Source organism: Diadema antillarum, unplaced genomic scaffold, assembly GCF_040938485.1.
Source record: "Diadema antillarum isolate AM-2024a unplaced genomic scaffold, OU_Dant_1.0 scf00000070, whole genome shotgun sequence".
In the NCBI taxonomy this organism is placed as follows: domain Eukaryota; kingdom Metazoa; phylum Echinodermata; class Echinoidea; order Diadematoida; family Diadematidae; genus Diadema; species Diadema antillarum.
The window spans coordinates 2,615,817-2,640,579 of record NW_027270959.1 but is presented as its reverse complement, the minus strand read 5'-3'; the positions used below and the strand labels follow the sequence as shown (position 1 = coordinate 2,640,579).

Genomic DNA, 24,763 nt, shown 5'->3' with positions numbered 1-24,763 from the left:
GTTTTTACCGAGGCAAGCGAACTATATCTTTAATGGCTGTATTGATTTTAGCTGATGTACTTCCAAATTTGGCCCGCGCATCCCGCTGCAAAAACTTAATACTTCAAATACAAGAACAATTCTTTTTTGAGGACGCACAACGTACACACGTTGTAGACTGCTGATGTTTAATACCAGAGACTATCTCCATTTACCAGACAGGAATTCGATCAACAGTGCAGTGGCAACAAATAACTTTGCTGTTTGTAGTTGTAGCTGTTGATATTTGTTGGTAAGTTTCTGTTTTCATGTGTGTGTGTGTGGTTTTTTTTTTCATTTCTTATGTGGCAATGTGACGGACCGGCAATAATATGACATTCGTGGCTGGACTTATATTTTATTTTGTAGACATTCTTGATGTTTAATGTTATTGCGAGTGTAATCGATTATCATCTTCGATTTGATGATCATTGCTCTTGTCCATGCGGACGTACGATTGTATTTTAACTATCCTCATTATTCAATATCCCCACTGCAATTTCCGTATTCACATAATGAAATTTCTTTCTCTGAGATCCACATTATGCTTTAAATGAAGAAGAAAAAAAAGATACCAGGAGTCACATGGCAGTCATGAAATAATCACAGCTAAAGGTCAAAACGTCTTTTTCATCCCTTTGCAAATGAGGACATGACAACTTAAACTGAAGCTTATTTTGTGTTTTTTTTTTTCTTATATTTCAGCGTAAGAAATCTGTGAAATCCTAGGAGCGGCACTGTAAGAAATCCATCATGCAAGCAGGTCTAGGCACGCCAGTAATGCGTCCGTCAGGAACGGACCACGCAAAGAATGCCATGCAGGTAAAAATTGATGAATTGTACAGCCATTAACTGTCCTGAAGCTGTGTCATTTGACCGACTCAACCTATCACTAAAACCATGGACAAAGAAACGAAATGGAAAAACAAAGTTGAAACGCAGGTACTAACAGTAATCTCCATAACTGCCGAAACATTCGATAATTTGATCGGCTGTGATTTCACAGTAGGCCTATATCAAACAATATGATTTTCGTTTCAATTTTACGGGATTATAACATATGTATATATTACAAGCAACACTAAAAAACGAAATGTATCAACAAATATGAAGACATTTTATTCAAATGGTAGAGTTTAAGAAAGCATGCGCTTTAATACCGTGGGCATGTGGTATGATTCATACTCTTTCACATTTTGTGAATATGATTATGTATAATCATGGATATTCATTAACATGCACACACGTAAACCTACAATACGATTATTTTTTTTTTTGACATCACCTAGAAAGGTGAGTGTTTTGGTAAAAAGGGGGTTCCCGTAGGTGTCACAAGTCAGTACAGTAACTAGAATTCATCATAAAAGGGTGGTGGGCAATCCTGGAGGCGGAATTCATGTACGAATTTTTGCAACATGTGTGTATGTGTATGTGTTTTGTTTTGTTTTGTTTTGTTTTGTAATAAAGCATACAGCACTGATGATTAGGCTTTCGTCAACAATTATCAGGACAGACATAAAAAAAAGCTTTCTAATTCTGCAAAATTAGTTCAATTTTGTACTTTCAATTCAATAGATATCTTAACGTGGTCATTTTGTGATATAATTTGTCGTAAACACGGTAAAAGTTTACAATATGAAGACGTTGTTCGCAAAAACCGATAAGTCCATATTTGCCAAATGGAGATATTTGCGAATGACGGTCAAGAAAAATAAAGAGAATAATAAAAAAAATTTCGCTTCTTTTGACCATAACTTCAAAAATGTACCTATTATGTAGTGACCAATATATCATTTAAAAGGTATTAGTTTGTACTTTATGACAGAGACCGTACTTCAAAATCTTCAAAAAAGGACTTATCGGTTTTTGCGAACAAACTCCTCATATGCAAGAGTAAAGAACTTTTCAATGCTACACTCAGCATAATGTTGGATTCAAAAGCTATAGGACCTTCCTTTTAGATTTGTTGGGAATTTGAAAAATGTACACATTTTCTGTCCTTGCAAAGACCAAAGTGTCCCTTTTGGTGCGTCATTTCCCTTGAGCGAAATAGGAAGGCCTTTAAAGGAGCCTCTTTTTTTGGACACCACAAAATCTTTTAAAACAGCCCTCAAGACCCATCTCTTCAAATTGAAAAACTAGCCAATGTGTAAAAATGTATGTTTACACATTTGGAGACAATTACTTCCTGGAACTATTTCTTTTTATTTTAACTGTCATATCACAAGCGGTGCACCCATGAAATTTAAGCTGAATTATGTATTGATTTTGGAGCAAGCGCCATGAGCGCCTGACTTGGCGGATACCGGCGCTATACAAGACTTCATCATCATCATCATCACTCGAATTTTCATGGGTAATTTGATAAAAACCAGATAAGAAAAGCATCACATATTTCCCAAGAATAGACCTTTTAAATGTAGTTTCAGAGGAATATTTCTGCTGTCATCTATGTGCAATGTCTCAAATTTTCAGCTCATGAACATTTAGTGGAACAAAAGAAAGATATCAACGTAAAAGAGAAAATGTCTTTTTGCTCAGGGTTGTGCATATTTAACTTGAGAGCTAGCCTCTGACTTGTAAATGCGTGACTTTTCTGGGCAACGACAGACATGCTGACAAGGTATCCCTATCAATAATGTGCCCTTTTGCAGAAAGAGTTAGCACGTTTGTATGCTCCCAAAAGAGGGTGGCATGGAATAGCGCCAGGGTGAAGAAAATGAGAAAGTAAAAGAATTAATACAGAAACCTGAAAGAAAAGTGACAAGGCGTTACATAACTTTGATTGGGAACGAAATGATACATGTAAAGCCACAATTCACTCAGAGGTGAAAACACACCTTTGTGTCGGATTTGTTTGCAGTTAATCCAAAGATTCATAAACACGTAAGAATGATTGGTGACAATATATTTTTTTTTCCACTATTGTTTTAGACCACAGCCATAATGCACATTGTGGCAGGATCTCTCTCGGCGGCTCTGGGAGGAGCAGCCATTGGCGTCAGGGCGGGCTTCGCGTACCTCGCAGTACCTATTTGGAGTGGCCTCTTTGTGAGTCAAGCGTATATATACATTTCACTAAATTTTTACTCTATCTTTGCATTTATCGTGTGCATTATGTTGTGTCAGTTATATTCATGGGCATGCTTTGTTAAATTTTCGTTGTGTAGTCACCTGCCATGTTTCCTAAAAACCAGACTCGGGATCATGTCATCAATTTGGGTCCCCCCTAATTTTCTTTACTTTGCCAATGACATGAATCTATTTTTTTTCCACGACAGAAACACGATTTGAAAATGTAATACTTATCATACGTCGTAAGCTCAATTTCATGAGCCTACTCTTGTCTTTGCAAGCTTGATCGTAGACATAACTTTTACGTGAATTAATGTACGAAAACCAGATATGGCATATTTATATGAATATAGAAGTAAGAAAATGTCTCCTTTAGTTACTTCATTTATGTTGAATATCAGATGTTGTTGGTTTTTGAGAATGTTCAATTTTTTTTTTCGTTAGAGTAAATCTTAAACTTCAAGCAACCTCCAATTTATCTTTCAATTTGGCCAGACGAATGACAATTCATTCTGAACTTTAATGCAAGCACCAAAACATTATAAAGCTCGAATTGTATAGTCTTTAAGGAGTAGGAAAGACTATAAGGAATTATTCTATGACCATCACTCCTGTAAAGTGCTATTTTTAGCAAAGTGGGATTTTGATCTTCAGATCATCTTGTATTATGACTCTGACCCATCATTCAGGTTGTATCAGTAAGCCAAACTTCAATATGACGCGTACAATACTCTTTTATTATTTTGGGGCATTTGCTTATGACAAGCTGCAAGAAATGCATAAGAAATGGCAACTTCCCTTTTACAATGATAACTGCGTAAAGATCCCTTAATGAGCACTTTTATATCATTCCAATACTGACTTGCAGTTTCGAGTCATAACGTATGTACACAGTTTTTACTGATTAACAGAAAATTGATGTGGAGTCGAATATTAACTCTGGTTAGCTATTAACTTCAATGATTGCGTGGGGTGCCTTTGTTCAGCTCTAACTTTAAGCTTTGAACCCGGCCACAAATTATCCGGTCTCCATACTCCAATCAGGGGTGAACGTGATTGTGGAGATGTATCTCGATGTCTATCAGTTATGCTTTGTCTTGACCAGATTTGAAAGGTGATGAAAATTATTCCAAGATGTTACTAAATCTATTGCCTAAGCTCTCCTTGTCTGTAATGCAGTTCACAAAAGCGTAGCATAATCTCTCTATAAATGAAGAGTTTATTCTCAAAATAAGCTAACTCAATTCTCGTTAAGTCTAGGTATTTGTGATTAAAGAACGAAGAAAATAATAGAAAAATACAAGATTTTTTAATGATAACTTCTGTAATATTCCTTGCTGTGTCACAAGGGAGGTATAACTGGAAAGGTTTGTTTTTTCCTCTATTGGTTGATGGACTTACTATGAAATGATTTAAAGTGACGCTTAGCTCATTTTGCCATAAAACTCTTCAGACACTTACTCAAAAATTATCACGGAGTATTTAAACGTAACAAACCCCCCTTTTTTATTTTCTGTTTCCTGTTTTCATTGAACAGAATGCAATTGGCGAATTATTTTTAATCTATAAAAAAAGGATTTTCTTTTTTTTTGGGGGGGGGGGGTTGGGAGGGATTATTGTTCATGGAACTGAAAATAGAAATATTTTTCGAAAGTATGAGAACAAGTCTTTAAATCATCCCCAACAATATGACGTGCCAAATTTTGTTTTACCAGCGCCCATGGGAAGCACAGTACAATAAATCGTGAACTTTAAAGAAATTTTGATTGCTGGATATTAATCACGTCATGAACTTATCATCCTTATTATGGTAATTTACTTATGCAGAGTACCAGTAACTGAGTTTTATCATGATGCTGCTCTGTCCAAATTTTCTTCTTTTCCCCTTCTCCCCCGCTCCTCTCTCTCTCTCAAACTTTCTTATTTTTCTGTTTTTTCAATCATAGTTTTTTCTAGTTACTGGCATCCTTGGGCTGTTCACCTACAGGCAAAGTACTGTGAGGACTGGCATGGTAAGATAAAAATTTTATTGGGAAACGCCGCGTAATTAGGATTTCTTGTCTGTTTTAATAGCCAGGGCCGGAGTCACCTACCTGGTTAAGCTAAGATTTATTGTGTTGGAGGAGGCAATAAACGTGATATTAGATGGACCGGCAAAGTGCACTTCAGCTGATCGGAACGTAAAACGGATTTTAAGAATCAAACGAATCTAATCATTATGTGATATGATTAGAAAGATATGTATTGTGTTTGATTAAACTGTAATTGTCATCATAACATGGTACTGAATCTTCTCAAGAAAATGATAATGTATGACAACAAGAATAGAACAGCAATATTATGTGTACACACATGACCATGCATGATAGCATGGATATCGATGCCAATTTTATATCAAATATGACCATTTTGATGCTTTCAATGGCGGTCATAGCACCAAAATAGAAAAAGAAAAAGAAAATGTTCACATAAATTAGATTAAGATAATCATTATGTAATCTATCTCTCATTGGATGACTTTTTTTTTTTGGATGGAGATGTATACAAGACAGCGATGCTCGTTCCGTAGCAACAAGAATTTTCTCCCTTTTCCTTTTCTGCACGCGCTGAAGGTCAGTGCCTATCTGGGGATGGGCATTATGTCTCTACTTGCTGCGCTCAATATTGTCGTGGTGATATGCATTGCCGCTGTCTGGGAGTGGTACGGATGCTACCCACTGACATTCACCCTCGAATATCCTTGCAATACTCTCAGTGTAAGTTTATTAATTCCAAAAGTTGGGTTGTCGTTGGGGATGTCGTTGTAAAATACTCTTATACTCGCTCATTTCAAGGATTTTTATTATGTTCTTCAGCTAGAGAACAATATCAACTATTGAAACAAATGACAAAGGAAACCAAATGCTTGAGAGTGGTATGCTTAAGCCGAAAAGGATATGGTGCAAATATATATTTTGTGGAATGCTATCTAAATGTAGACGAGACGAGAGACGATTCCTGACAAATACAGGAATATGATCGCGGAATGCTACAAAATTACACGTCATTTGAATGCAGCCACATGGTATTATGTTAAAGGTATGTTTAGTACTTTAACTATCCTAAAAGAACTAAATATATGATTACTTCTGCTGTCATGAATACGCAGATTGCTTTTGCATCCAATATCTACAAATCTGTTCATGATTTAACAATCTTGTTAATCTTTGTAGAATCGCAAGGGTACCATTATGTTTCAACGCGTTTGAAAGAACATGGGTGCTCTCGTGAATGATGCGGTTTGATATCTCGCAGTCAAACATAATAGGGTACGTAGGAATTGCATGTGTAAGTCAAAGTCAATTCAAGTTCATATGTCAGCATGTATACATTTAGAAATAATTATCAGCAGAAACGTTGCACGACACCGGCAAGCTCATGACATTGCCATGTCGTGTAAGCCTAGTTATCATTATTCTCATCTGTTTAGTACTTGGTATCTTGTTTGTTTGCTGGCTACCTTTCAGTGGGTTCGAGAGTTCCTCGACGCCCTGATTATCGTTGTCGCGGGTTTCGAGGCGGCCGTGAGTATCGCGTCGATATCTGCAGCTGGGTGCAGGACTCCATGCTGCCAAAAATGCTGCAGAGGAAATTGCAATTGTGGTAATCCCCAGGTAAATGTGAAGAATAGAAACAACAACCACTAAAGTATCTATTTGTCTGCAAGAGACGGTCGTATGATATTCATCTACTGTTTGTCAATTTCCAAGAGGAGCTATGGGATGTAAATGCAGTAAAACTTTAGCACGTTCTCTCGGGTCATATGATACTAAAAGTGACTATTAGAAGAGCAATGGTATAATGCAGCTGTATTTATCGTATTTTTTGTTATATTTCGTTGTTCAACTTTTCTAGTTGTTTTATAGATTATCAGCCATCATTCGTTTGTTGTATGACTATATGACCATAACGAATGAATTATGATGATGAGCAATATCTATATGGCACCATTGTATTTTATACATAGAGCATTCAAAGGCGCCGGGATCCCATATAATGTTCAAGATGTAAATGACGTAATCGAACCTAGACGGGTAATATAATAACAGCTAGCTTTTGAGTTGTCTTTTACGTTTAATCAAATGTTGCTCATTCTTTCATGTATATTGAAAAATTTACTGCCAACGTGAGCATTTTTTTTTCCTTTCATGAATTGGTTTTATTATTTAGTTAACTATGGGTCTATTTCTTTTATGTATGCAACACACATAATATGCAGATGGAGCACTCCTTATTGCATCATCATAATCTGATTGGGTGTCTTATACAAAATATCGATATTAAGATTAAATAAATCTTAACAGGGACAACAGTAGTCTTTCAGTTTCCTTTACTGATTCTAAACCTTGTACAGGTGGGAACAGCACCAAATGCGTCACTGACGACGGGAAACATGCAGAACGTGCCGGTGTATTTTACAGGTTTGTTGATTAACGGATTAAAATGATCATTTGTCTTTCATTGTTATCACGTGACAGCTGTCACATGACATATTTTAAGGACTGAACATGCGCTGTCTTCGTTAAGCTCTGTAAAGACTTGAAAAGCACGACAAACAGGGAACTACAATTTTGTGAAACTTACGTTTAGTTGACATTAATCTTGCATTTAGCTTTGTGTGTTTGCCTGCGTCCGTCCACTGCTCATGAACGAAATGAGGAACAAACTAGCTCTTCAGTACGATAATTTCCCATTTAATTCGTGCAGATTATGTAATCACAAATGTGGTCTAATGACAAAAGTCATTCATCCATTGACTTACGGGACTTGATGTGTCTTCGTGGATTCTGGGAATCTTTTTGAGTAGGAAACAGTAAGCCTAAAATTATCCGTACTTCTGCTTCAGAGCTTTCATCTCCATACATTCTTTTTATAATGATATCCTTTTCCGTTTCAGTCCAAGAAGGCCACGGTGTTAATCATCCTGGTGGACTACAGACGCATGCTTTGGGAGCAGCTGGTGCCCAAATAATCGTCATGCAAAACCCAGGCACCGTCCAGACTGGTATACCCCAGACGGGTGTACCCCAGACTGGTGGGTGAACTTGTGAAATAGATGAAAAAAAAAAGAAGCGACTAACACACACACACACACACACACACACACACACAAACACACACACAATCTTCAACAAGAAAGGACAAATTGTAGAACGTTTGTCGACACAGAATGATACTATACTCTGAATTAACAATCAATAGATTTCTAACATTTATTCGTCGTTTGGAATTATAAAGACAAAGCAGTGATATAATGTAGATCTTGTACAGAAGCATACCATTTTCGAATCAATCTAAAAAGATTATCAAATTTGTAAAACGGAACTTGGAATAAAGCGATATCATGCGTATTGTGTTTTAAGGTCAGTGAAGCAAGAAAATTCGGCAAATATATTCATTTCAGACATGCAATATTGTTAGTGAGGAGGTAAAAAAATTACTAGGAATATAATTTCATTTACTTCGTAGAATACACAATGATTTCTAAGTGATCAGAAGTATAAGGCTATATAAACATGCAGATATACAAATTTTGATCAAATTTGACTGTATACATGGACGTGCAATATGATTCAATTTTTCTTAAACGTTATGTACGTTCATTAATGATTACATTACGTTTGTAACGGTAAATCATTCCACAGCAACCAAGCTACCAGAGGCCTAAGAGTTTAAAACATCAACGAAAGCAACATTTTATCACCACATTAAGATTTCTTTTTATCATTCACATTCTTGTCAACGTGATGATTACCATCCCGCAGTTCAAACCGGACCGGTGCCTCCAATGGGACCCGTGGTGTACCAGACACAACACGCATTGCCACCCCCTGTTTACCTTTCGCCTCCCGTGGGGTCTACCCTTGTGGATGCTTCGCAGAGTGGTAATCTACACTGCTTTGATTTCATCATTTTGTCTAAAACTGAGAGAGAATGGGGGAAATGTGTATTTTGATTTACTTCCCTTCTAACACGATGAGTCTATGTTCTGCGCGACTGTAAAGATTGAAGATGAATTCATTCATCTGAAATCTTTTCCTAAAAACTTTACTTTGAATGTGGTTTCTTCAAGTAAATTTGCAGTAGATGCATTATTCTCTTGGTACAACAAAGGGTTTTTATTTAACAGGATGCCAGTCTACAGCTGATATAAACATATAAATAGGAACATATATATAGGAAGGAATATTATCAGACAATGGCAAGTCCATACTTGCCAAATGGAGATATTTGCGATTAAAGGTCAAGAAAAATAAGGAGAATAATAAGGAATTTTTTGCTTCTTTTGACCATAACTTCAGAAATGTATCTTTATATGTAATGACCAATATATCATTTAAAAGGTATTATTTTGTACTTTATTACAGAGACCCTACTTCAAAATCTGTAAAAAAAAAAATGGACTTATCGGTTTTTGCAAACAAACCCTTCAATTGGAACTGATTCCTAGTGCGGACGCTGTGGAGGTATTACTGGTGGAATAATGGGGAAAAGTCAATCACTTTTCTTTCAACACCACTCTTTGTCGTAAAGTGCCCAAAGACACACTGCACATACCCACTTGAAATCATGATTTAACTATCCTGAAAGAAGAGCAAGCAATTTAAAGCTAAATCCCACGAGTATCTTTTTAGGTAGAATGGGGGCTTTATAAGAGTCTTTATTATTTTTATCAGGTGCACAAATCTGCAGCTCTTTAATAACAATTAAGGCAGGAAATCGATATACATTATTTGTGCTGGCTAGTGTGTGTGTGTGTGTGTGTGTGTGTGTGCGTATATTCATGTATCATGTCCCCTGCGTGGTAAAAATGAACAAATATGTGCCATATTTGTGTCATAAAATCTTATTTTTGAATCCCATTTTATTGAAAGAGACAAAAATGCACTTTTGGAGAAAGGTATAAACTAAAAGCATTTTCTCTACCTTTGTTATTTTCCCTCAGGAGTGATGAACACAAAGCAACCCTGAAGCTCAAACAAAAGCGAAGAGCGCTTTTTTATGAAAGAGAAACGCCCACGAAGATGTCGCATGATTCCACGAACGAAGATGGCGATGTTGGAGGCAATGTCTCTGATAGGACAGGAGGCGATTCGATGACCAAAGAGGGCCATAGAAATACTACACTGTTCTTTTGGATACAAAAAAATTATCAAAGTTATCTTTATTTCTTTTTTACGGAAATGCACTGACTAAAAGAGGGAATTCACGGTATCCTAGAACTTTATAGAGATTCACTTTAAAGGGATCGTATAGTTCTGGTTGAGACCCAATTTCAGGTATCCAACATTTTTTTTTTTTTTTTGGTGAGATAATGAGAAACCTCTTATTAAATATGAAAGAGCATGTAAATCTATGAGGAATTCAACATTTATTTGGTGAAAATTGGTTTTGAAATGACTGAGATATCCAAAACAGAGCGATTCTAAAAAAGTGTGGGACCCACATTTCATTACGATCACTTTGTTTTCCTTTGTTTTTGGATGTTTCAGCAATTTCCAAACCAGATTTTCATCAAATAAACTTTGAATTCCTCTTAAAATGGTATGCTCTGTACTATTTCATAAGTGTTATCTTGGTATCTTGCAAAAACTTAAAAGCCCAATTTTAATCTTCACCAATACTATACTATCCCTTTAACCTTTTAGATTAAACCTTTCCTTCAATGGTGAACTGACAGCAAGAAAAAAAAAAGTGGCAAACGTGTTATTCACCTTCATCCTACATTATCCCAAATGGAAATATGCAGTTGGATTTACAACAAAAATGCAAACTATTTGCAACCTCTTTCTGAAAAATGGCAACAGCTTGCAGATTTTTGGCAGCTGAGGAATTTGGGTAGTGCACGCAGGAGAAGTTCCGATTATTAGGCATAGCTTGTGATTCTAACTTCGCTACAAAGATTGCATTCTTTTTTTAATGGACATTGACATGGCAAGGGTATCTGAATTATAACTCACTAGGAGTATTAAATCATTGGCACCATGATCCATGAAGACGGAAGCGTGATAAACCCATTTCGTCACTGACAAAAGTAAGTGATATGCAACATTGTGTTGTACAGGGTAATGAGTAAATAACAAAATTTGTCACATCGCAGTAAATTCAATATTATATCAACAAAGAAGCAGCCATCATTTTACTTGCCCGCTGACACATGCAACAAGTGTTACCCCATCTTTTTTGTTTTTTTTTTTAAATGATCAAAATATAAGCATTCGTCACCCATTTTTCTTTTGAATGTTGGTTCCCTCGGCCATGTTGGCAAGTAATCATCTGGTATGAATGTGACGTACTTTAAACTGATTTAAATTCATTTCGTGTCATGTAATGTTAACATTTTTTTAACATTGTTATGTTAACATGTCTCTTTGCATACTGAATTTACAAAAAAAAAATGTGTTACTTTTCATTGCCATGGATTTATGTTACAACAGCACTGTTTACTTTGTGTGGAAACTTAATAAATAAAATAAAATCAAATGAAATTAAACAGACAATTTTGGAAATTTCGGGTTTTCGTATGACCAGTGTGTGCGACTCGAGGGGTGACTCCTCTGGAGGACATTGTGCAGCTTGTTAAACGACTCCTAACTAATAATGATCGGATCTAACTATAGATACACTTAGATGCCAAGTTTGAATGGCAAAATTGGAACAGCAGATCATACACGGGAAAATACTACGTGAAAAAAAAAAAAATTATGATGACTGGTTACGGCTAACTGCTTACGTGGTACCTGAATATAAAAACGACCCAAGCCCATTACAGAAAAGTAAAAAAAAAAATAGAAATCATTAAATCACCAAATAATTTCCTTTTTCTTTTTTGCTTTAGTGGAATGTTATTTATACAAATGTAAATGTAAAACGTTCATTTGACTGATTATCTATCTTTGCATGACTTCGTAAAGGGTCTCCAAAGAAGATAGCCAATTTTAAAGTATTCAATTTTGTGACAGTGGTGGAATGTATACAAGAAGCTAATAGTGACATGCGGGCATATTAAAAAGAGACATTTTGGATGAAGTAGCAAACACGTTATGTAGAGGGAATGAGACAGTGTATCACCGGGAACGAAATGTTTGTAAGTCCTTATTAATCTTATTATATCAGCATAAACTTTAAAGATCAATCAATGCAATTCGAACAGTGACAAAGAACTGTTTTTTACCTGCACTTTACAACAGGTCCTCTTGTTCAAAGCACACACACACACACACACACACACACACACACACACAAAGTAGGGTCATGAACATGTGAGGGAAAATGCTGAGGGGAAAAAAAATCCCCCCACCCTGCCCCCACCCTAACCCCCCCACCCCCCCAAAAAAAGAAAAAACACCGTACACACACACACACACACACACACACACACAGAAACGAGCGCTCGGGTAGGGCAGTCGCATCTGCCAATGATACTATCGAAGTATGATAAGACAATACTATTCACATTTTCAACACAATCAATGGGAATACACTTTTTTTTTTGTACACACACTGGAAAATCCAAGTTTCACGTCACAAGAGTCTAATGTGAGACAATGTTGTCAGCCAGTATTTTGCTCCGACGAAAAAGGTGATTTTCTTTAAAGCATTTACAGTTTAACACCCTGGTTTTTAATTTTGGACTCCAAGCTTCGTGTATAAAATGATAATCTCATACCACTCCGCCCGTCATAGCAACTATGCAGTTAAAAGAGAGAAAGAAAAAAAAAAACGTTTAAACACATCACATACATGTCCCTACATTCGCAGTCTAGCTACAGTCATTATACCATCAAATGATTATCAAAGATAATTCACAAATATGAATACACTGAATATTCAGTTTGATTCAGGGATTATCTATAATGTTTTATTACCTTTCCAAGTTGGTGAATTTAGTGAATAAAACGTAAAACCAAAACAATAGGAAGGAAGAATAGGGCCTATCAGTCATTGTATAAAACTAACATAATGCATTTAATACACCGACGATAAAGTTTAATTTATGTACTAGAGTCGCTGCCTCTTTATCACGGCATATATGTAGAACACGTATGGAAAACAAGGTTTTCGTACTGCGTTGTCATTCTCTCTTTCTTTCTCTCTCTGATAATGCACACATTTTATTTTCCACTGTTCGTCCATTCTGGTAACGTCACTCCATGCTCTTTGACCCAAGTCGATTGTTATTGACTGTATATAGGCGTGTCGCTTCATACGCTGCATGTGTACGCGGCTTTCCCGTAAGTGCTCTAGACGTGATAGCACACATGAATATCATACAGTAACACAATAATAACCGCTTGGTGCTGGTAGCAGAACAACTTCCTCTGTGGAGCGTGGTGTGTATGCGCTTTCACAAACTCGCTGAGGTAAGATCCAGTGATTATGTCACTAAAAATACCACTTTAAGATGACTATATGAATTTCATGATTTGCAGGGATTGTCGATAGGATTCGGAATGTACCGTAGGCCCATATTGTTGATCTACACCTCTCTCAAATTGATGGAATAGTAGGCCCTATGTCTACAAGCAGCAATATATAATACGAATGTCTGTTTGTTTGCCTGTTATTTTTTTGTCATATCAATTGAAATACTAGATTATAGAGTTGTTAACCAAACCTTCGAAATTAAGTCAAAGCACGCTGAACATTTTGCAAAAAGATTCTACACAGGTCAACGTAACAACTATGTCAAAAATGCAATACCTGTATAAGGTTGCATTTACGAGAAGAATATTATCGTACGAATCAGTATATCAAATTTTATATCACGCAGTTATAGATGCAACGTATAATGGTCTATAAAAGGCTGTGCTGGGCAGGCGACAAACAATGCGTGCCCGTACGTATTAAAGTAGAATTGATCTATGTCCGTTTTAACTATCAATGCAACGATGGGCTATGATATGAAATGAGGTGGCCTAGGTAGTCTGCTGTGGCGGTGAGTTTATAACACTTTCTGTTACCATCCGTTTACACCTGTATATCTTTTAAACTCAGTAGTTTGCTTGTTAAAAGCGATGACATTCATCTTTGATAGGTGAACTTATGATTTTGCATAGAGAAAGCCTGGTCACAGAAATTTGTTAGAGGTTGGTTATCTTCCCGTGTGCTGAGGGTAAGACCTTTATCCACCAATATATTTCTATTATTTCTGTCGTTTAGCTTCAGTAATCAATCGCAATATGTCATCAACGTGTTTTAATCTTTTAACTCCAATAACCTTCATTATTGTATGAGTTTGATAACGTCCCTCGAGATATCTAAACTGATTTGTACAGAATAAAGTGTGGGATATTAGATATGACTCCGGGAAGCTTGTTGATGCATATATCATTATTCTGTGTTTCATTATCTATTTATTTCTATTCTTTTTGGAGAGAATAAGGCTCTAAGTATGGAAAATTTGTTTACCTCTTTTTAAAATGATTTCAGAGAAGCCAAGAAGCAGAAGCTAAGCACTATCGCAATGCAGGCTTATTCAGCAGGAACCGCGGCTCCGTTAGCTACGTCACCAACGAAAGACCATGCCAAGAACGCAATTAAGGTACATTATCAGACAGGACGGATCATGCTCTAAATGTGATTTATACGCTATTTCTCTAAATTTTGATTTTCAATTTTTACCACCATATTATGGTAGGGTGTTTGACCCTGGAGATTGAAGACATGTAATGAATGAATTAGACTGTCGCACTACCGGAAACTTCAAATTCCTGTGTATACGGGGTGGGGGACTCTCAATAAAGGAGGACAGTATTGCTGTTAATGCAATTATCCATAATCCTATCCGTAGTATTGTTAAGATAGTTTTGAATTGAAATGTGCCAACATAATGGGTGTCTACATGCATTCTTTAAGTCAATGGCATGGAGATAGAGCATGAGAAAACCTAGCTTCCAAATTTCTCTACGTTAATTCGATTGAAAAGACACGTTTGCATGTATCTTCTTTCTGTCCTTTTGAAACTATTGCCCGTTTACCATATATACCATCATGTGGAAAATACCTCATAACGTGTCAGATTTTCTTGTTCTATGTCTTCATATAAATTAATAATTTAGTATCACTTGGATACAATTCGGCAAAAATCACGTCATTATCATTCATATTGAGTGTCGCATGCAGTCACCACCCGTTTATGATATTCAGAAGGCGGAAAGTATAACAAACGATCACTACTTAGAATACACCCTCTTTTAAGCTTAAAAGAAAAACAGTACCTTGAATTTGATTTGCCAGATCACTGCCATCATGCACATTATTGGGGGCTCGGTGATAACGGTCATGGGCTGCGTTGCCATTGGGATACAATCGTATAAATCCTACATCGCCGCCCCCTTGTGGACTGGTCTAGGGGTAAGTTATATCCTCTGCACATTGTTAAATCTTAATTTTGCATGACGTTAAGTTGAAAATCTACCATTCAAGTTTATCACAAAAACACTCTTACATAAAAATGACAATACCCACAACAAATTGCCCTCTTTGCCTAGCAAGTCATGAAGATGCATACGGTAGATTTTTTTTTTTTTTTTTTTTTTTTTTTTTTTACGCAGATGTTGCCTCAATTCCGGATATAGAAAGGAAATTCTATATCCGTTCATGACAATGAACGTGTTGTTGATTGTAGCTATTTCTACGGTCTGCAATTGTCAGAGCATTATCAAAATTTACGTAGAGATGTAGAAAACGATTTGCAATTATAACAGTTTTTGGAAAATTTCAGCAACTACTCACTGATGGAATCATGACGAAAAAAAAAATGTACGTTTAGATGACGATTTAAAGTCTGACATGTTTCGTATATTTTTTAATATGATTCTGCAGGTTTTTCTTCTTGCTGGCTTGTTTGGATTATTCACCCATAGAGGAGGTGTTCCAAGGACATGTCTGGTAAGTGAAATTTATCAAAAACACGTGGGTGTATTAGTGTGTAAACTAACATAATATCAGTACCTTCTTATTCTGACTTGTACTCTGCACCCGGCGTTATCCGCTCATAATGCCGCTTTTGATAATGACAGCATATGTATAGGTCTACTCGTTTTCTTATTATTATTTCTTTACGTATAATGCATGACCGAAAACTTGATTTCCATATGGTGACACAATTTTAAGGATAATACAACGTAAAAAAGTACATGCAGTACAGACATCGTTTGTAACTTTCCACTTGATATTAGTCTTAATGACTGCAGTGTTCAAAATTATACGATGAATATAAAATTGTCCGATTGCAATGTGTCTGTTGCGACACAAATTGTCGCCCCAACACATATCGTCGTCTGGGGACCATTCTGTGCCGAGGGCTGACGGCACAAATTATTTTCGCCTGCCCTCGAAGCACTTTTTTTTTTTGGGGGGGGGGGGGGGGAGGGGGATTATCATTCTTGACATAGTCATTGAAATACCAAAACATAACTTTTATATGGCTACATCATTGCAAACAAGCCATGTCAAAGGTCACGGTGAGGTTTCAAGTAAGTGTGTATGTGCGCGCGCACATGAGAGTGTTTGCTCGTGCGTATATGTGTGTGTGTGTGTGTGTGTGTGCGTGTGTGATATTGCATGTTATGGAAGAATGCACACGTATACACACAGACAAACAAACCACTACCATCATACAACCCCCTTACATGTATAAAGTTTCCACATAATACTCCAAACACACAGACACACACACACACACACACAGAGCTATGGGCAAACGCATACTTAAGTCACATGATACTCACCTTCAAATCATACATAATACATTCCATGCAGCCCCCCCCCCCCCTCCTCTCCCACGCACATACACATACGCATTAACTCACTCAGTCATACCCACCCCACCCAACCATGACACCGGACCAACCACCCCAACCACACAATTCATAATGCACGGCCGACGATAAGTTGTGCACCTACGTTTCATTTTGCCTTTACAAATTGTCGTCATTGAGGTCAAAAATTGGGAACTGCACAAGCAACACAATTTGTCGCCAGGCGGCAAATTGTGACAATTGCGACAATTTGTGCCGCCAACTCTGGCACAAGAGCCGGGGTCGACAATTTACGCCGTAACATTTATCAATATTTTCTACAAAAATGGGCACACATAAAGTAAGAACTACACCGAACACGAGTCTACAATTTGTATACGCAATACTGCGATACACCAAAGTCTGATTAATGTTATCCTTCGTTCTGATTCTCCCTTTTCTTTCTTCTTTTTTGTAATGATTTTCTGTCCATAAGATATCTGCCTATTTAGGGATGAGTATCGCATCGATCACTTGCGGTTTTGGAATTTTCGTCTTGAATATTGTTGCCGCAGCTCATGAAGAACTTTTCGGATGCGTTCCATTTCATTACAGCTGGAACTGTCCAACAGATGATGTGAGTAATGTAGATTTGACGTACCGATCTTGACAGTAGTCAGCCGTTAACTGGCATCGCTTTTTATTCAGGAATATGTAACTTCAAGAATTTCATAATTCAAGAAGAAAAAAAATAGCGGGAAAGTTCAGTGCATAGAAATATGCACTTTTGCGATAGAAACCTGAAATAATAAATCTGTTTGGTTCGAGTGGAAGCACATTTGAAAGTGTTGCAAAACTTTAAATCGCAATACAAACTTTCAGCGGTCAAAGTAATAGCCCTCATCAGCGGAATGCCCCGTCTTAGCCTTGATCACGTGACGGTCGATAAGCGGGTCATAGACTTCCGGATAGTTGAAGCTCACCCCCGTCATTATTGAGTGAAAATTGGTAAACCAAGACGTAGATTGCGTCCTAAGCTCCCTTTCAAAGTACCGGGATTCCTGGTCCAGAACCTCCACCTTCTCTAGGTCCACGTGGTGGCCTAGAGATTCGATGTGAAAAAGTGGAGGTGGAAAGTGGGCTTTTTTTGATCAAGGAATCTCGTCCTACGAAAGTGAGCTTTCTGTTTCACCAATGTATGATTCCTGACAGGCAGTTTGGAATGTCTTCCCCTAGCAAGAAATCCTTTACATGCATGGGACCGCTAAGGGGACTGCATTCTACAAGCTAAGAGAAGTGCATTCTATAATAAGATAGGCGACTGCATTCTACAAGCTCTGCTTTTCTATACCAGCCTCCTCCATGCCCAGCAGTCTTGTTTTTGCCTTTACCACAATGACGTAACAGTTATGTGCATCTCTGTTGATAATTACACTGTATCTCTTTTACAATGTTATTCTGTTCATTGCATTGTGATACTGATTCCCTGACATCTGTGTATACGTGTGTTTCATTGTATTTCTAATTATTTATTTGCTGAAAATGAAATAAATCAACTGAAACTGGACCGCTGACTAAGGCAACTTAAAATTCCGGAGAAAGTATTTTGTAATGAGATACAAATTTTAACAATTTTCAAGTCTATGATGTATTATTTTGTTTCTTACACAGTTGGCGAGAACACTTGTGGACTGCGCCTTAGTGCTATGCGGGGCGTTTGAAATTGCAGTTGGCATTACTTCCACTGTGGCAGCCAGCTACAAGCTTTCATGCTGTCGTAATTCCTGCTGTGGTGGCAACGGCAATGCTCAACAGGTGTGTACCAGCTCAGTACCCTGGAGCAACATAAGTGCTAAATGTGGTTAAATGATTTTCAGCACCTCCCTTGCTGTTTTTTTTTTTTTTTTTTTTTACAATGCACCATCAGTACGAACGAAAGTTTAGGTGCTATTTGTAGAATGTGGTTTGAAAACACCGTGTTTTCTTACATAAACCCAAGTCTCTGACTTGATTGAAAAGGATATAACCCTTATCTCGAATCTTTTAATAAGACATCAAAGCATATTATTCATTTTTTTTTCTGCTTTACAGACGCATTACTAATCCTAGTCTAGTAAAAATCTATTATATAATTGGTACCACTATAATAGGTACTGACTGTACTGAGATGTTGATAAAGAATACTTTTTTCCAAAGAGTAGAAGATTCTACAAACAGGAGAGTTTCTTCGACATTGTAATTTTCGCTACGAACTTGTTTATAGTTATTACAATGGCGTTGAAGTTTATGGATGCATCTCAAGTTTGAAACGCTGGCGCACTATTACAAATAACGTAGTCATCATTTAATGATTAATTCTCTTTGAAATCCGTTCATAGACACTGCAACCTGTTCAGATGTCACTCCTTCCGGGTTACGTTCAATCGCCTCCAGCCTATGCAACTGGTACAATCTTATTATTTTATCAATCGCGATATTTGTGAAGACAAGTATTGTTGTGCATAGAGCTTGATGATCACACACAGAGCAACATTAACATTGATTAAAACTAACTGAAGTCTGTGTACTCCTGTGCATGGGTATTTCTGCGATTATTCCTTAGCCGATGTATTTAAGCGATACCCGATATGAAACAATGGTATGCACTACACATTTTGTATTTTTATTTGTGTAATGGTTTCGTGAATCATCTAATCGTCACTCTAATCATCTAATCTGATCATTATTATATGATCATAACAGGCAAGAGAAGGTCTATCTTACTTTAAGAGGCTAGCATACTGTGTTATGACGGGTATTTACAAGGCTTTGCCAGATGATAATAACATCAAAGGCCAGTGAGAATAAGATCATAATGCAATGCTTAACACTGATTTTTTTTTTTTCTCTGACTCACTTTGAATAACATCCCTTAGGACAACCGGTTGGTGGACAGTTCTACATCCTACCGGCTAATGCAATTGCACACTCCCAGGTTATGGGAAACCAAGCTCAACAGGGGATGGGGCCAGTGGTCCACAGCCAGGCCCAGCCCGTTGCTCCTGTCCAGCTTGCCCAATACAATCCTGGTAAGAATAAAAGGAAGTTCGCCTGCACCATTCTATAGAATAGTTTGTATGGTGCCTATATGAAACCTACTGAAATACACAAAACCAATCGAAACCAATAAATCAATGCCACCAGTAAGATCTTCTGGACATATTGTAGGTTTGAAGCCTATACGGGTTTCTTCTGTGTTTCTGGTGTTGCTTTTTTCTTATTTACCTCAGGTGAATTCGAACATCCCATTGCCATTTCTTTGAAGTTACGTTTTGAATATAAAAATCGCGTCAGTCAAATTCTGACTAATACAATATATACATATCTTATATATATATAAATATATATATGCATATATATATATATATATATGTACATATATATATATATATATATATATGAGCCTTTCACCTTTATCATGAGCGTCACAAAAAAGACGCTGAGAAATATACGAATTATGATAAAATTATAAACAACGAAAACATCAATGATGCGATGTATAACTTTCACAGGTTCCAAAGAGTACAACTTAATTTCGTTGTTTTTGCGATTTTTAACCAAGCCGATTATCTTTTTTTCTGTTAATGGGGTATTTTTGCATTACAATGAATACACAATGAATACAATTGTATTTGTACATGGTTATTTTTCAGATATTGCTGCCCCAGAACCAACCAGTGGATCTACAGAAAAAGAGGCCTAAACGATGTGCCATGGAAACTTCCCAGTTTGCTTTTCAAAACTCGAAGTGTATATTATACTATAGACAAGGAAGTGTTACTTCTTACTCTAATCTTTTCATCAATAATGCTTTTCGAAACTTCAATGTTTGCATGAAACTAATGTAATACGATTGATATCGTTTAATGTTTCCTTCCTGAGACCTTGAAAGCGTATGGGATGGAGGCCTGAAACCGCCTGAAACTGCAATACAATAAGTGTTGTAACTTCATACAGATACCGGATAAAAGTTGTTGGATATGGAGGGGACTGCTAAAATGCAGGATGTGTAGTTAGTATTCCCCTCATATAATCAATTATAGACAGCTTACTTTATTTTTTGAAAGTGAAATACAGAGAAGTTGGACTTATCGGTCTGCTAGAGGCTGCACCACAAGTACCCTGCTATTTTGCAGTCGAAACCTCTATCAAGTCCAGTAATCGTAGCATAAACATTTATGAACGGTGCTTTGTTAACTTTCTTATATTGTTGTTATTCTGTCATTTAGGGTGATTTTGAGAGTTAATGTTAATTCCTGTGAGCTATCATAGTATATATATGTATAATGCCAAAGTTCGCTTTAGAATAGTCTGTTAGAAAAAAAAAACATAACAAAACAAAACAAGACAAAGAGAGCTGTACTAAGATGTTTGAGAGGGAGGCTGAAATTCGCTTCTCAGCTCTAGTAGAACTCTGTGTACATACGTAAGGTGTATTTAAGACATGAACACACACACATAAATACATACATACAAACGAACACAATACTACTTAGTATTGTATTTTATTTGTATTAATGCATATTAGTGATCATCAGCAATTGTTTCAGTGCGTATGTTTGATTTTTGGTACGTTAAAAGAAATAAACCAAAGTAACACGTGAAAAATACGAAGGCTTCAGAAAAGTCTTACATCATACAAGATTACAAAAAGGGGGTCCATAACTAGAAGAAAGTTGGGAACAGAAAGTTACTCAGAAAGTTCAAGAGTGTTTGAGTATACAGCTCTCCATCTTCATCAACAGTAGTACTACTTGTTTGCCCTCTTTTAATCAATGATTTTGATTGATATTAATTATAGTTTTGTAATCAGAGAATACAATACGATTATTTTACAGTCATATTGTAGATCAGTGTGTATTGTAAATAACTTTTCTATTTTCATATCAGTGCTAAGAGTATCATTTATCAACTATTATGTGGAAATTCAATAACGTAATTGAACGTAATTCACCCTGCATGCCATCACGTTATCCGCATACTCGAATAGTATAGCCTCATGATCATTTGTGTATAAGTTTCATGTCGAGCGAAGTTGGCATTAAAATATTAGTTTCACCTTCAAATCCCATTTTATGGTATAGTCTTTATTGGTATTAATTTGCCAACGCATGATGGATAGCGCATAGTTTTGACCTTGAATGCTTCGCCCGTATATTTGCCTTGCTATAGTTCATGCTTTGATGCACAGTGGAGTTATAATGCACTGATGTGATAAAAATACAGTTGTTAAGACAGTACGAAAAAAACAAATCCAATACAATGCCACAGTGCTTGTACATGCATTGTAGTCCATGGACTTTGCTCTCTTCTTCGTGTCATTGTGTTGGCAACCTGAACTTATAGTGTAAAGCTGAGCTATGCCGCGAGACATATTATTACAAAAAAAGAAAATGTATGAGAGAACAAGTAAGGGAGTAGGCCCTATACGTATAGAGACATGGGGAAGGAATATAATATGTGATAATAGTAGCATGTAAACAGTCATTTGCCATGGATGATAGAAATGTATAAGCAAGAAGGACTTTACTTCAACCTGCAAACCGACAGCCTGCTGTGATAGGAGTGTTTATTTTTTTATTCTTCTTGTTTTTTATGCAATCCAACATGTACAAAATTTTGTAATGCAAAATAGAAAGTAGTTAATAACAATAAATCATCAAAGAAACATCCTCAGATGTAGTAATGCGTTCGGCCGAAGCGTGAATGAACTGTGAATACAGACAAAGATATCTGTTCCTGAATTTGTCCTATGAGTGTCATTCAGTCAGAGAGAGAGAGAGAGAGGGAGGGAGGAGCGGTCATAGGTAAAAGTAAGATTTATAAATTTCACTATTTCCCTCATATCTCTGCATGCAGAGCGTGTTTTCTTTTATTGAAACATTACTCCGTCTCTCTGTGTCAAAGGTGTCAAAGGTCAAAGATCAAGTGAAAATCCCAGCATTTCACTTGCTTCCACACTTCTGATTTTTGCGCACCACCTGAGCTTTATCGTGGGATGTGGAGCACAATATTGATCCATTTATACAGCAAGGGGCAAAAATCCCCTCAAATTACAACATCTATAGTTTGAAAGTTTGTCGAAATGCTGATTAGATGTGATGATGAATTACTTATATGAAATTTAGCCAAAATGGATGGAGCCCGTGACGTTTGCGTATCAGACTAATGGCAAATAGACGAAATGAGTATTGGACAAAAGGGGATTTGACGATTTGAATATCAATCTATATGTTATTAGATGATATGGTAGATAGACTAAGTCGCAATACACCCAGTGGATATTTGACAAAGCATCATAATTTAACTGGTAACTAGACGCAGTGGTAGTTAGGACGAGTAACAATTTATTAGAAAAAAATGGTTGTTAGACGAACTACTTGTAAACGAAACAGGATTATAACTTGTGGGATGAGACCAAACGAACTTAGTCAAAGTAACATCAGACAATCTGACAATTTTCTGAAGTGAATACTTTTAATATGAGGACATTATCACGAATGTTTCCGTGTGTGTGTTTTTTAACTTTTTATGAGCTACGTTCGCACACTCGACTCAGTCAACGGCGAGCTATCTTCGCATATTCTACTCAAACGCACAAACCCGCCCAAACCGATCGATAAATCGCCAAATGCTACAGTACAATGACAGCGTTTTTCGCGATTCCGTTTTTCTCCTACATAACTTGCACTTGTGGTGATTGACTAGCAAGCGGTATTCCCTACTCGATTTGCACTTGAATTTCACGTTTCTGTAACTGTTTTGAGTGCAAAAGTCATGCATTACAGTAATGTAGCTACTTAACTGGTCATTTGAAAAACAAAAAGACTCATAGATTTGTCGTAAAATTTACGCCATAGCAAAGCTTGGCATTTTCTCTACAACTTTGCTCACTACATGTCCAACTTAACAGAAATCTATATAAGTTACAAAGATTTGAAAAACAGAATGTTTTCTCAAAGCATGACTACGTTGGTGTCTCAGAATAATGTGGTAGACAGGGGGTTTCATCATGGCACATAAAGAGTTAATGTTAACTTCTGCTTTTGATAGGGAAATATCAAACAAAAATTGAAAAAAAAATTGCACGACCCCCCCCCCCCCCCCAAAAAAAAAAAAAACACCTTGGTAGACAAAGCAAGAAAATACAAATCACTTTTCAACCCAGTAGCGTATTGAACAGATCACAATTTTATGATTCAGCAATCATGCACAAAACATCACAGGAAGTTGCTGACGTCATTCAACATGAATACATACAATTACAAAGGAAAAGTACATTAGTTGAGGGAAATTGGAGAAATAAGTAAGCTGAAGAAAGAAAAAATATATGACATTATATTGCGGGCTAAATATTCTGTCCACAACAGAGGAGTTTTGAAATATGCCAGGACATGATATTTTAAAGTGTTGATTGAAAAAGTGGCACGGCTTACTAGTACATGTTTTGATGCTAAAAACTTAGATTTGGCAATGGCGATGCTTAGCTGCTGTTTATTTACAGTACTTTTAATTCAAATCAAAATGAGGTTTCTCGGCCGTCCATACAACACATTACAAATACGGCAATCTTTAATTTGTTTTAACACAAGTCGTTTCTATTCTTCCGGTATATCATACAGGGGACGCCATCCGAATACCAAGTCCCTATTGACTGTATATAAAGCAGATAGATGAAATTGCGAATCATCAGTCTGATGAGACGTTTTGATGCATTGGGCTGTGCCATTCACAAAGGAGATCAACGCGGGATTCCCACATAGCTCTGAAGAGGTGGAAAGCATGTACAACCGACCGTTGTAGCTCACCAAACCAAAGGACCAAAAGTTGTGCACAGTGTCGAATAT

General features: G+C 36.8%; 2 protein-coding genes and 1 long non-coding RNA gene across 3 annotated transcripts; all 3 read left to right on the top strand.

Moving 5' to 3' along the window:
* The first annotated feature begins 2,964 nt into the window (after positions 1-2,964).
* LOC139716837 (uncharacterized) lies at positions 2,965-10,125 on the top strand. Its single transcript, XM_071628370.1, has 7 exons — positions 2,965-3,069; positions 5,706-5,849; positions 6,600-6,746; positions 7,487-7,553; positions 8,030-8,167; positions 8,898-9,017; positions 10,079-10,125. The coding sequence occupies exons 1-7, from the start codon at positions 2,965-2,967 to the stop codon at positions 10,102-10,104; spliced, it is 747 nt and encodes a 248-aa protein (XP_071484471.1). The 3' UTR covers positions 10,105-10,125.
* Positions 10,126-13,385: 3,260 nt separating this feature from the next.
* Positions 13,386-15,438, top strand: LOC139716789 (uncharacterized). The gene is made up of 3 exons (XR_011709919.1): positions 13,386-13,496; positions 14,566-14,677; positions 15,373-15,438. It is a non-coding gene; the product is annotated as an uncharacterized lncRNA (long non-coding RNA).
* Positions 15,439-15,451: 13 nt separating this feature from the next.
* LOC139716788 (uncharacterized) lies at positions 15,452-22,633 on the top strand. Its single transcript, XM_071628319.1, has 7 exons — positions 15,452-15,489; positions 15,961-16,026; positions 17,374-17,514; positions 18,549-18,692; positions 19,256-19,322; positions 19,793-19,945; positions 20,570-22,633. Exons 3-7 carry the CDS (start codon positions 17,392-17,394, stop codon positions 20,617-20,619), a joined length of 537 nt encoding a protein of 178 aa, XP_071484420.1. The 5' UTR covers positions 15,452-15,489; positions 15,961-16,026; positions 17,374-17,391; the 3' UTR covers positions 20,620-22,633.
* Positions 22,634-24,763: the final 2,130 nt, after the last annotated feature.